The sequence below is a fragment of the Numida meleagris genome, chromosome 4 (genome assembly GCF_002078875.1).
Source record: "Numida meleagris isolate 19003 breed g44 Domestic line chromosome 4, NumMel1.0, whole genome shotgun sequence".
In the NCBI taxonomy this organism is placed as follows: domain Eukaryota; kingdom Metazoa; phylum Chordata; class Aves; order Galliformes; family Numididae; genus Numida; species Numida meleagris.
The window spans coordinates 15,851,959-15,865,932 of record NC_034412.1 but is presented as its reverse complement, the minus strand read 5'-3'; the positions used below and the strand labels follow the sequence as shown (position 1 = coordinate 15,865,932).

The following is a 13,974-nucleotide window of genomic DNA, read 5'->3' as shown; positions in this document are numbered from 1 at the left end:
TATTAACAAAAAAGAATGATGCCCATTTATGCTGTGTCTGTGTATCTAACATCTGTTCAGCCACAGAAAATCTAAGACTGGCCAGTAACACTTCAAATTATGGTAGGGAACATCTCCTAAGTGAAATAATGAAAGACCTCTGATGGGGAAAGTACAACATTGCTACATGACTCACTGCTGAACAGAGAAAATAAGGTCCAAGTCTCCCTGTAAGTCACCAGTGCACCAGACACTCAAGAAGATCCTAAGCAGAACTAACCAACATTCAAATTTGCTCAGTGGGAAGAGGATGGAAGGATTTTAACAAATTAAATCTAGCAGACAAGTGAAGAAGTAAGTACATAGTGAAAGACTGTTCCACTTCTGACTGCTATGGTTGGAAATGAAGAACTAGATGTGAACAATTCATGCAGCCTCCTGTCTCAAGCTATTTACAGATGCAGCTAACAAACTACATAAAGGTAATGACTAATTTCTAAGCATGTAACGAAGCTAGAAATATTGTGGTTAAGAACATTTGTTAATAACATTTTTTTATATTTGTTTTGAAAGAGCTTCTTCATAGTATCAGTTAGACTTTGAATAGAAATCAACTAATAAATCTCTTCAGAAGATGTGAATAGGACAGATTCCTCCATGAGAAAACATTACAATGAGTGCTTTGAAGTGTTAGAAAGATTTTACAAGTGACTATTTCTTTTCAACAATTCCTTGCAGGACGCCGAAGGTGAAAATACTGCTGCCCAGTCACTGCATTCTGTCCTCTTAAAGTACAGAATAGGAATCAAAACCCAATATACTGACAGCAGATTTTGCCTTGTTCTGGATCAGCAGATTGTACCTGGAGTAAATAGTTGATCCATCAGTTTCTGTTATGAGAATTAACAGGTGCTTAGTTACTGAAACAGCTCAATAAAACTGAGTGGAGTGATCTTCTAATATTAAACATTTCATTCCTCAAATTTATCAAATGAGTGAGGCTTCCAACCATTAGTCTTATGGAAGTAGTCGCATCAATTGTCTCTTCTCCTAGTTTAAATCTGGAAGAATATTAACGCACCCTACCCCCACTACATAATGGAACTTTTACAGCTACTGACTATGGACATCAGTGTCACCATTTTACTTTTCCATATTCCAGAAAACTGCCATCATCTGGAATTACTAGAGCACTGCTGACGCATCTAACCTCAGACTGACAGATGAAAACCATCCATTCCATACTTGGCTGTTTCTCTCTCTTTGTTTTTCTTAATTCACAGTCTTAAATAAAATGATGATGGTATCCTATAGTTTTACATACCAGAATTATTTCTCAATACACAGAACCACAGCCCTGTATCAAGTTACCAAGAACAGCATCTAACCCAGCAGTTTAGATCACACTGGTATCATCTTTTGTGCATGAGAAACAGAGGCAAAATCTGAGGCTTAATTGCAGTGAAGGAGATAGAGAACACCAGACATGGAGAAAAAATTCCATGAACTGTTCTGTTTTTCCAGCAGCAGAGATGATTTAGAAGATTCCTACCCAATCTGTTGTTAATCACTTGCTCCAGTCTTTATACTGCATGTCATGACCCAGCTCAGGAATCAGCAAGACTAAACAACTTCTGGAGCAACTCAGGTCAATGGAATCAGTCAAATCCAGGCTTCTCAAACTGTCTCAGGCATGCATGCAAATCTTATGTGTGCTATTTTTTTTAATTCTACTACTGAAAACTCTCTTGTTAGGAAATCATTTTCTCTCACGTACTTTATTGAGGCGAATAATCTTTCAGGTATAAAAATTTTAATTTGCCCTACGCAGGGGCAGAATATGGTTGGGTTTTGTAGCAATTCATTCTTGGGTGTCTGGTCACATTCTTGATCACAGTGAAATCACTGTAATCCTTTAGTTACTGCATGCATTCAAATTAATGTAAAACAATAACTAAAATTTTCCTGAAATCTATTTTATCTAATAAATCATGAGGGTCTGAACAAGAGTTAAACGTGGAACAAAACTATGTCAAGAATCCTCAGCTAGTGTCCATTGAAAGCTTTTAAAGGCAGATAATTTAAGTGGATCATTCATATGAATTTATGCACAATCCATAAAGAAAAACACATGTTTCAATTTATCTTCAGAAAAAGTACAAAGAGCATTAAAAAGAATGCACTTCTTGCCTATATTATGTACTTCCCTTTACAGACATGGCCACGACCTTTAAATCAGGTACTGGAACACTATTCGAAATTATCTAATAGAGCGATACATCTTGCATGCTGAATCCTAAGGACACTGTGGCAGGAAAACTTCAATATCCACTTTTTCATGTGCATTTCAGACTTCTGGCAAGCAGATGAGATCAACAGCAAAGTCCCTGTTTCAAATCTAAAGCCAACTACTTTTTTCCTGATCAGTTAATAGAGCAAAAAAACCCAAACCCTCAAATTCCATTTCTAAGTTTCCTTCTCTGTAAGTCCCTCCATAACAATATGGACTGTGGATCTTGAGGCTGACTTGTAATCTTCAACACTTGATTCCAAGATTGAAATTTCTTCCAGAAGGAAATTACACAAGATTCAAAAAGAAATTACAGACGAGCTATAAACGAAACATCAGGCCGCCTAATGCCTGCAGGGACATTCTTTCAAAACAAAAGAATTGTTTTGAAGGTGTTTTGCATTTCATCTGGAGATGTTCTTTTCAGGATGTTTATTGCAATCTAGTAAACTCAAGCTCTATTAAACATGAGCTCAAAGTCATTTATATTGAGTTAAATGTGTTATAGCAGCATACAGCTCACGAAATCATGAAATCACATTGTAGATCCTCTAAGCCTTCAGATTTATGCAACACTTTCTCCAGATTCTATGGTTTCCCTGCCTACGGCAACTCTAATCAAAATTTTGTTTTTCAGTCCTATGATTTTAAGTTCATCGCATTTTTTTAACAGTCAGAGTCTTTGATGCTGATGATACTTGCACTATTATTGTCTTGGCTAAGGCTCTCACTTTTGAGTGAAGACAGCTCATAAATTCATGCATCTCATTCTAAATGTCAATTGAAGAATAATTAAGAAAATCAGTGTCTGGTGGTAGGTGAGAGGTGAACTTCCAGTTCAAATTGTTCTGGACAATTAACAGGAATTCTATAGATTTAGAAAGCAGCTGTCAAAGATCAGAAGGATGCTTTCAAGGGTTTCTTGAGCTTTTTTTCTGCCAGAGGTTAGCCAAAAAGGCCAGAACTCTTGCAGTCAAGACATTTCTGCTACCATGGAGTGTCATCAGAAACAACATTGAAGATCAGGCACTCTCTGGGCCAGTACTTAATCTGTAATTAAAGCCACACTGCAGGGACATTCAGGGTTTAATGAGGGTTCTGGTTGAGACCTGCCTTAAAGGAAAGCACACACCACCAGCAGGCAAGAGCAAGCAGTCATTTTTTCCCTTCTTTTAAATGACTGAGCAGTACCAACTCACAAGATCCAGAATGATGGTTACTGTCAAAACCTAACAGCAGCGAAGTAAATACTCCCTTAGTCACAACTAACTGAAGCTGAGAGTCAAGAAACAGTAGCAACTCCCTCACAGGAGTACCAGTGAGTCCCTAACTGCACAGAGCACGTCTCCTTCAAGCTGACCATCATCCAAAACACACGTAGCCCAGACTAGCACAAGAACATGTTGCAGACATTAAGCATTTCTAAACAGGATTCCTGTGCAAGTTCTAGCCTTAACAATTCCATAATTCTTTCTCCTCGGTGGCTTTCACCACACCTCCAGGCCACCTGTTATGTCTTTCAAGCTGATGGACTGACAGCAGCAGACATCGTTGCTCTGCCATGGATTTAGTTCTACCCTGTTCTACATCTATTTGAAAAAGAAATACCTTTTGGGCTACATAGGGTAAACAGAGGATCTTCAAGGAGCCTACTGAATCATCTAAACAATTTGAGACTCAGGATATAGGATTAATTTACTGCTTGTAACAATGAATGTTCTATAATGAGTCTCTTTAACCCACAAGCATAGTTTTAGTAAGCATGAAGTAAAACATGGCAGCTAAGAATTTTTCAGTGAAAATAAACTTTTAATGATATTTTTCTCATGGGTGTCATCAGCAAGAAGTACATACTTATCTCCTATCGTAATTCAGCTGTGTCTGTTGTATTCTGCCAGCCTGAGCGCTTGCACCAATTTGAAGAGCAAAACAAATGGTGTTTTCTTTCCATGCAACTGATAATGAGACCCATCCATGTATGTTCTTCTATGGGCGTCCAGTAATTCTTATTTATCTGACACCAAAATGATACAATGAAATAAAATTATACTTACCTGTATGACGCCTGTACAGGAATCCAAGAAAATACATCCTTTTGGCTCCTTAGATATTTTTTCATCTTTGTAAAAATTCATAATATATGAGTTATCTGACAACTGTGTCAGCTGGAAATAGCGCTTTTTGAATGACTGAAGAAAAAAAGAAAGACAGTTGTTGTGCTGCAAATTGTTTTCACTGATACTTGATTCACAGGGTTTAAATAAAAAGCAATTTCTACCCACATTTCAATTGCACTACTCTGCAGACAATTGCAACATTACTTTAGGATCTGCTGAAGCAACATAGCCATGACTAATCTGAGATATAAACAGATAAATGACAACAGCAAAAAAGTGTGCCTCTGTGGGAGATATAAATCGAAATAGAATAAAGAAAGAATAACGTGGTCCCCTTACCCGAACAGTGATGCTATTGTTTACAGTGCTGTTGAAATTCCCTTTATAAAGCCATCCAGACTTGAAAACTCCTGCTGCTAATCCTCCTCCTCCACCACCACCGCCTTTTGAAGATGAGTGGGACGTTGTATCCTAGATGGAAGATGTAATTAATAGTCCATTGACAAAAGAAAACTGTAATGTGTGAATACTAGTTGACAACAAATAATCATTCTTACATTTCTTTTAATATAAGACTTTATTAATAAGCTTGGTGTGTATTTGTTTTTTCACCAACCTCAAAGTTATTTAAAATATGAAATATTTTATAGGAGATGAGTCTCCATTATCCTTTTTCAAGATATTAAAGTAATAAATAAGTCTTCATTGGTGGAGAGAAAAAGAAAGAAAAAATCAGAATACATACTTCATCCTTATCTACATCTTCATGATCGATTTCAAAGGAATGTGATGGTAGTTTCTCTGGTCTGCAGTCATTTCTGGGAGAAGGGGATAAAATTATTTTATAGTATTAAGTAAATAAATAATTATCGTGTATCAGCTACTTCAGAGAGGCAAGTATGCTGGGTACCCATCATTAGAACACCTTCCTTTTTCTCTGATTCTGTATTCCTTTGAAAATCACTACACTTACAAAATACTGCTTTTTTTTCCTTAAGCTCCCTTTATCTTTTTTTTCCAGCAATATGAAGCTGCATCTCCTCCATGTAAAAGATAAAGTACTATTGCTTATTCCCTTTCCTGCTCTTCCACCATAACAGACAACAAAAACCAAACAATTCCCAGAGAGAGGTCCCATTAAAGGGTGTCAAATTAATCAGAATGAATTCTTCTGTAGCTTTTTCTAACCAATAAAAACATTAAAACATTTGCTAAAAGCTTCCACATTTCTTTAATATTTCAAGATAAGTATTTTACTATTCAATATGATGAGCGCAGGCTTCAGGTAATTTTTAAAAAGGCAGTCCTTCAGATGTGGTGCCACTTCAGAGCTCCACACCGTAAGATTGTGAAACAAAACTGAAAATGAAAGAGCAAAGCACTTAAGCACGTGCTTATTTTTAAGCACATAAGTAATTGTACTGTCCCAAAGTACTTTGCACATTGCAGAATTAAACTTTCAGTAACAGCCAGACCAATGCACTTGGTAAAAGATATTTTTAAATTGAGTTAAAAATAGATTTTTCTGTGGCCTAAAGTGTACCAACACCATTTTTGAATTCTCGAGGATTAAAATCTCATCTTGAAAGTCTTTACTATTGATGTGGAAAACTACAGAAGCTGTCATGGTAAAAGCCACTGTTTGTTAGGAAGACCAACCTTTACAGAACATAATTTCATCTACCCAGACTTATAATGTGAACAAAGAAATTCCATGCTGTCATAGACGGGAGCAAACAGAAATTCAGGAACCACGTGCTCACAAGCTAATTTCCTCTGCGACGTTAGCAAACTTAAGCCCACACAAGCACACAGTGATACAGTTAAAAAAAAGGGAAAAAGAAAAAACAGAAAGGTAACTGACCCTTTTTCATTTTCTGTTCATTCATATACAAGTAATAGATTAGGAAGATTAGCGTAAAAAGCAATGCCTATCTCTTCTTTGCTTTCTCTGTTTTATATCATGCCTTCAGCATCCCATTGTACTCAGAAAAGCCAGGATAATGAAATGCACACAGAATACAAAAGAATACTAGATGCTTTATTCTCTGTTTTAGCTCGTTCCTTTTTCAGCATTCAATGTAAACAAGTGATTAATATCGTGGAGAAAAGGAACCTCTGCAATCTATTTCTATCTTTGACTTCTTTAAAAGTGTTAATACTCTGAATCCCTTTGGGGTGTTCATCACTCAGAGCCAAGGATGCACTGTGCTGCTCGTGGGGCAGCCCTTTGTGGGCACCAGGCCACGCACTGGTGGGGAACACCACAGCGTTTGCTTCAGGACCTGTACCTGTAGTGGGGCAAGCTACTGAGCTACTGGGAAAAAAAACGAAGTAAAGCAAAAGAAAAACTGCTGCTACAGAGGAAGGGAAGAAGGAGCAGGGAAGGAGCTGGATTGCTGTGGTGTTAGTTGCCCTGACTCTGCAGCACTGCAATTCTGTCTGGCTCCTGCCACCCTAATGAGAAAGCAAGCCCGTCCCACTGAACCACAGACCTGCACGCCTGAGCATATGGTTTGCTTCTGAGAAAGAAGGAAATCCTGCTGTCCTCCCAGAAGAGCTATGTGAGAGACAGAAAATGACTGACAGCCAACGCTTCTGGTGGCAGAGCAGGCAAGCCGTGGAAGCAAAGACAGTGTTTGGGACAGGCAGCGTGAAGGCTACATCAGTAGAAACAGGTTTTGAAAAAAATAAAAACATTATTAATGTTTTTCTCTCTGTCTATACAAGTTACTTCCAAGAATGCATGTGGGCTCCCTCAGGTAAAGGCCCAGTAATCCATAGCATGGTACCCCTACAGCTACCAGCAAAAGCTACCTGTAGGGACATTTTAGTCTGCAGCGAGATCACACACCTTGCAGAAGTGCTCCCTTGCTGACCGCATGGGAAACACTCATCCACTCAGACCTTTGTCATTCTCCAATTTTTTCTCCTTTTCTTATGCAGGACCCTTTTCAGAAACACTGCTCACCTCTCTAGAGCAGGCAGATAAAAAATGCTTGGGATTTTCTCTCTCTCTCTCTCTCCACTTACTGCATCTTCAAATTCATATAAAATACAGACTTCTAGGGCAGCAGAACTTAAACACCTAACAAATGTTGGTGCTTTTCACTTTATAAAGCAAAAACTGCGCTAATGGCTATTTCTCTTCCCAGACATGCTGCCACCACAGTGCACATACTAAGCAAGTCCTGGTTTTCCTCCACCCCTCTATTTGCTCAAGAAGCAAGAATAAACAGCACAAAGCATAAAAAATGGTGTAAAAAGAGGTAGTGAGAGCTCACAGAGAGGAATTTAACGGGTATAGAGATCTGAAAAAAAAAACCGCAGAGGAGGAACACACTCAGAGAAAAACTAAAGTAATACCTAAAATTTTGTTTGTGCTGCGCACATGCTGTTGAGCTCTAACCCAGTGTCACAGCTTTAATTTACTGGAACTGCACCATGACACACTGTGCCTTCTCCAGGTGGCCTGCACTACACTGCTGCTACTTCCTGACCAGAAGGGATCAGTGGCGGGAAAGAACTTTGGTATCTGATAAAAATCTGCTGGACTATGAAGCTATTAACTGACATCTTGTATGACTATCAAAAAAAAGGTCTCAATTTTGTGTTTCTAAATGCAAAACCCCACGAGAAGGTCCAGTGCACTCCTAGTGAATGGGAGTCCTTTAGCCACAGCTGAATCTGGTGTCACATCTCATGATGCACAACTACAATGCTTATTGCTCATCCAACCTTCCCTATTAGAATGGTCTCCTATAAAAATAATTGAGACAGCAGTATTGAGGGAGAAGTAATATCTGACACACCATAACATCCCTAGAGCGTGAACTCAGGATAGTAACATTAATCACCACATTAGTATATCCTTCACAGAAGAGGATGTCCATAAAGAGCTAAAATGTACTTCCTTGCAGAATAATGCAACCACGTCTGTCAAATGCATATTTCATAAGAATGAAAGTACTTAAGGTTAAATGGAAAACTTTTGCACAGCAAACATTTTTCTTTAGCACTAAATCCGTTAATTTTATAAAACAATCAGTACACTAGGTACATAAGGCACGTTTATAACACTGATTAGCAAAACTGCTCCTACTAGCTCTGTAAACTACCATATTCACTATTTGTAACAACACCAATATACAAGGGAGAAGGCAGATCTGTAGGAATGCTTACAGCATGAAACTCTGAAAAACACATCTAACGGAACCACAAGAGCCAGTTTATTGATTCCTGCCACAATAGGCTTAGTTAGTACTAGTCTGCATCTAAGCCAAGTCCAGAGCACCTGTTCCTGTGCTTAGCGTTACATGTGTGTAGCCCCTTTTTTCATCACTATCATCATTTTTGTGCCTCAAATTCCAAGAAAGTAGATGGTAACACTGCTTGCTTGGGCATTCAGTGAGTTCATTCACTACTCTGTAGCACAGTCCTCCGGTACCGGATACAAACCTCCCATAAATGGGAGCATGTGTAGGAACACATGCAAGAAGGAATGAGCACCACATTCCTAATTTCTTTCCACTCCCATCAAGGAACTTGTTCCTCCTACTCCCTTTACACTGATTTAATGTATGACGTCCAAGCACGGACGGGATGTTTGCTTACCAAGACAGCTGCACATTTCTGCAGCCCTGCGTCCCATGTGTTGTACCAGTGCGTGTACTCACTGCACACAGACCTTCTGCGCTGTGCAGCTATAAACCCCTAAGCAAAATCCTACTCCTCTGACACAGAGGGTAACTAAAAGGAGAATTAATCCCAGTTAAAGGTGAATGACATTTATGCATTATTAAGGAAAACAGAAAGCTTGCTTTCCCTATCAACTGTGCTTTGAATACGCAAATATGCTCTTAAGGTTTGAATCAGCACTAACAGGGTTTGTTGATACTACTGAATACTGCAGAGCCTTGAACTTTTGCTAAAAGACCTTTTCTTCCCCTTTTAAAAAATGCAAGCCACTATAAATACAGTAAAACAAGTACAGAATAAGAGACAAAGGAAAGCACAAATAAGGACACAACTCAGTAAAATGATACAAACCTAAGAGAAGAAACAAAGAAAAGAAGAACTTATACTAGATCTTACTGTGGTAAATGTCGAAAGTCTTCTGAATACTGTTCATATTTGTAGTTCACAACATGCCACTGGGAACTGTAATATTTACAAGCCTAAAGGGAAAACAACAATAACAAGAATTACTACATTTAACAAAAAACTTATAACCCTGAAAGAGGAGTGGTCAGAGCCCTACAGACCCTTGCACACAGCAAGCCAACAGAATGCACTCTCCCAATGAGACCAAAACAAAAGAAATAGAAAATGGACATATATTTACAGTAAATGATCAATTCACATCTAAACTAGATAGAGTCAATATTCAGACAGGTATGTGGCTTTTTTTAATTGTCTTGTCCCCAGACTGCCTTAAAATGTCAAATTCTTAATAATTAGTTAATGATTGTGTGGAGCCAGGAGTTGGACTTGATTATTCTTATGGGTCTTTTCCAACTCGAGCTGTTCTGTGACTCTAATTCTATTACAACTGTTTAGGCTCAGAAAAGGCCAGAGAAGAGATAAAGAGCCTATTCCTCTCTTTTATAGAAGAGTGCAGAGTTCTCAAAAGAAAGTGAGAGTCATGTTCCCACACTTTGAAGCACAATTTCTCTTTTAAGTCAAACACGTTGAATCATACAAGATGGAGCGGGGAGGCAGAAAACAACTTAACATGCTTTCCTAGTTCTCATCACCTACTCAGTAGATATCATTAATTTATATTACCAGATCCTCAAGAGACACTAAGCAGTTTACGCCTGACTTGCTCCATGGACATTACACATTTGTCTGTACCCGTTTCCCTCTCTAAGTCTTCCATTTGTAAATGCGTTTGCCTCACTCTTTTTATTCCCTGCTGGTGCAGCACAAGCCCTTTACTTCTTGTTCTAACCCCCAGGGACTGATCTGCATTCTCTTAACATTCAGGAATACATTAACAGGATTATTATTTATCACCAGGGTCTCATTTTCCCCATAACACTGGATTTGCTCAGTCATCTCATCATCTCCCTGCAGCTTTTATTTTCTAAGAAAATCTTTTAGCTGGTTTTGCATCTTGTCTGAAATTGTTCTTAATATACAAATCTCCCTTAAATAAGGAAAGCAGACCTGCACAAAGACTGTAGTGAAGAGCTTTGCTACGCTGTCAAATAAATCAGATTAACTCTGATTTACTCAATACAGAACTTTTATCAATGCAATTAAACACGACACTGTTAGATGAAACAAGATATATGAAATACATGTTTATTGATAATGTACACATTGATAACAAGAAAAATAACACCATGTCAGGATTTCCAGCAATCCTCACTACAGAATGTAAAATGAAAATTGGTAACGTACAGTATGCTGAAGAATATCTCCTAATATCATATTATTTTCTTCTTGCACTTCACTTGAACGCTTGCACTAGCACACGTAAGATGGACAGGGAGGAAAAAAGAGGCCTAAAACCTAGCAGCAGAAACCGCTGCTGAAGATGACATGGAAGAGACAAGACAAGGAAGAGACAAGAATGAAAATGCGGGGATCTACAGTAGAGAAAGAAACAGCAGCATAAAAGGTAATTTAATCTCAGGTGAGAGCAGGAAAGAGTCTCACTAAAAGGCATGGGAAGAATGAGACTGCAGGATGCAAAGAACGGAATAAAGGATAGATCAAAGAGCCTAGAATATAAAAAGCTAAGCAGAAAAAGGGAGAAGAGGCAATAAAAGGACAAGGTAGCTCACTCCAGCCGGGAGTATTCCCTCTCTTTCTCACCAGTCTCTCCTGATGTTCCCATGGGAGTCATTGCTTGTACAGTGGTCTTTGCCCCAGAAGGACGGAGATGGGATTGTCAGACTGCTGCTGCAGTCTGAGATAAGCCAAAAGCCTAAAAGTTGTGTTTTTTAAATTACTTGGTGCTGGCTTGCCAGATGTCCTTTTAAGAGCCGTGTAAAACACAAATACGTAGTCACAGATGAATTTAGGAAATGATCTCAGGTATGATCACAATCTTCTGCAGCATCTTTATTTGTTTTAGAGTATGGAAAAGAAGGTGAAGAAGTGGATACACAGTGGTAGGCAGTTCTCTCGGCACTAAAATAGAACAGAATATTTCAACACAGCCACGTGCATTCTGCAGTAAAGGGATTCCATCTGAAACTAAGATCTCCTTTCTGCACTGACATAATCCCTCATTCTCTTTCGGACATGAGATGCAGAATAAAGCACAACCACTACACAGTATAAAATAAAAAAACAATTACAGATTATCTGAGAATGAACATACCATTCTGGTATTGTAACTGACTGACCACGCACCTTACAAAGTGAAGTTTGTGGCCTTCACATGACAACCATGTTCCTACACAGCTCTGGCTTTAAATATTAAAAAAACACAACACTTTCTTATGACTCTCCAATAAATGCCTTTGTCACTCTTCTGTTTGCATGACCAAAGTTTAAATGAAAACTATTTGCTATTCACCTGGGTTGTAAGAATACTCTTACAGGAGCATCACATACTCTGCTTCACAAGTGTCAATGAAAAATTCATTCATTGAGCCTTGTGAGCAGGAGTTCAGATTCTCCAATTCACACTTCACTCTCTTTCTGCTTGGTAAATGTGAAATAATCAAGCCTTCTACAGAAAGGGTGTCTTTTTTCCCTGTGGTACTTTAATCACTAAGTATTCTACTGAGCAGATGCAATTAGAGCCCACAGAGCATTCTCAACAGTCTTTTATCGCAAACATTATAGGCTGATGTGCTCAAAACATAGTTGGGAATTCCATATAGAGCACATTGCACTGTTTTACCTTATAACCATAAAGCTTTATTGTGCTTCTCCAAGAAAAAGCTAATCAAAATAAAAATCACAGGGGACAAGAAACACACTCAAATATCATTCAGAAGATTCACAAAAGGCAAGTGAATCCAGTGCAGCAGCATACCATGATTCTGTAACTAGCACACTGTGGCTAGCCATTATAAACTACATCTAGGTTTTTAAAAAAAGAAACAAATTAATACAATATTACAGCATTTTCTGTTCAGAATATCCTAACTGAAAAATCAAGTACTTCTGCTGACTGCATTGACCTCTGGAGGTTTTTTTACTGGAAATCTAATTTTAGTAGTGAGGAAAAATACCTGTGAGGAGCAAGAAAAACCCTTCTGGAGGCAGAGATTTCACTGAGGATCCCACTGCTCTTGGCAGAGCTGGATCCTACTGCTCTTGGCAAAAGGCAGAGGGAGCACTGCACAGCTGTTCAGCTCAAGGGGACCGTGGGGGAGAAAAAATACAGGCAGAGAAATGGAAGCTTTGGGACGTGGGAGGGCTGGCACATGTCTGCATGAATTTTCCTGTTCTGCTGTTGACCAGGCAGGCTGTGCAGCCCATTCCCAGGGGACCGATCCAATTAATTTCTTCTTTTCTGTTGTTTTGGTTTTCTCCTTTCCCAGCTAGCCTGATTTTTCCTTGCAGAGACAGACCACCCTGCAAACTTTTTTCATCTGCATCTTCTTAGCTCTGATTCTAGTGATAACAACAAGATGGCTACCACAGTGAAAGAGCCACTTAATAAAGACTTGCCCTGCAATGCCAGTGAACATTTTGGAGGGAAAAAAAAAAAAGGGAAGAGAGAGAAATATGACTGAAACAAGCACCTTGATACTTTTGAAAACAACTGGAGTTCCTTTCCTCCCCAGCTTACATTTTCTCTGAGCTCTCTGTGAGCAGCCACATGTATGACAACAGCCGTTTGGAGAACAACTGCAGAGAAACTGCATGCCAAGTGCCATTCTGCCTCCTCGCATGCTCTGCAAAGCAAAGCGAGAAGCAGGAGATGTTGAAGAGGAAGGGCTTGGAAACTGAAAGCAGAAAGTCTCCAGAGCTGGAAGCAGTCACAGGGCTGAAAGGGAAAGGGAAGCTGCAGGGCATGCTCCGCACCCTACCCCGTGACCGGTGACATGCAGTGCTGCTCCCAGTGCTGTCCCCACTGCCCCTCCTGTGGCCCTTGCTGCAGTGACCCAAGGGACAGTGGGAAAGTGGAAGGTGCTGGGACAGCCCTGGCTGAAGTCCTGCTCCCTCCTGCCTGCAACAAGCACGGCAGCCTCATGGCCCGCTGTCAGCAACAGGGGCCTTCACCTTAGGGCTCTGGAAGCTATTTCTGAACTAAAGAGGCTCACATACATAGTAAAGTCCAGTGACAATAAACTGTGACAGGAGCTACACATTTCAAAAATTAAAATGGGAAGTGCAATGGGCACGGGACTGAATTAGAAACCTGAGAAAACAACTGCACTGACACACGCCACTTCCAGTAGGTATACAGAAGGCTGTAGCTCTTTTAATGCTATGATTAATAAACCTCATGTTTAATAATGACTTACAAATCCTGTGGAGAAAAACCACAAACTGTGAAATAGAAGGAGCTACCAGGTGAATGACAAGGGCTCTAAAACCTTCACACAACTGACAACTCCAACTTTCATATGTAGAAAATCTACACAAGAAATGAAATTTCAGTATTATTACACT

The 13,974-nt window shown here is 39.3% G+C and overlaps 1 protein-coding gene across 9 annotated transcripts in view; it reads right to left on the bottom strand.

Moving 5' to 3' along the window:
- The window catches only part of DOCK10 (dedicator of cytokinesis 10), a 216,482-nt gene that overhangs the window by 68,514 nt on the left and 133,994 nt on the right, over window positions 1–13,974 (bottom strand). For all 9 annotated transcript variants that reach the window (XM_021394712.1, XM_021394708.1, XM_021394709.1 and 6 more), the window contains exons 4-7: window positions 9,481–9,563; window positions 5,132–5,204; window positions 4,726–4,857; window positions 4,324–4,458 (exon numbers count right to left, since the gene is read on the bottom strand). In XM_021394712.1, coding sequence (XP_021250387.1) covers window positions 4,324–4,458; window positions 4,726–4,857; window positions 5,132–5,204; window positions 9,481–9,563 — 423 coding nt within the window. The remainder of the gene's footprint in view (window positions 1–4,323; window positions 4,459–4,725; window positions 4,858–5,131; window positions 5,205–9,480; window positions 9,564–13,974) is intronic.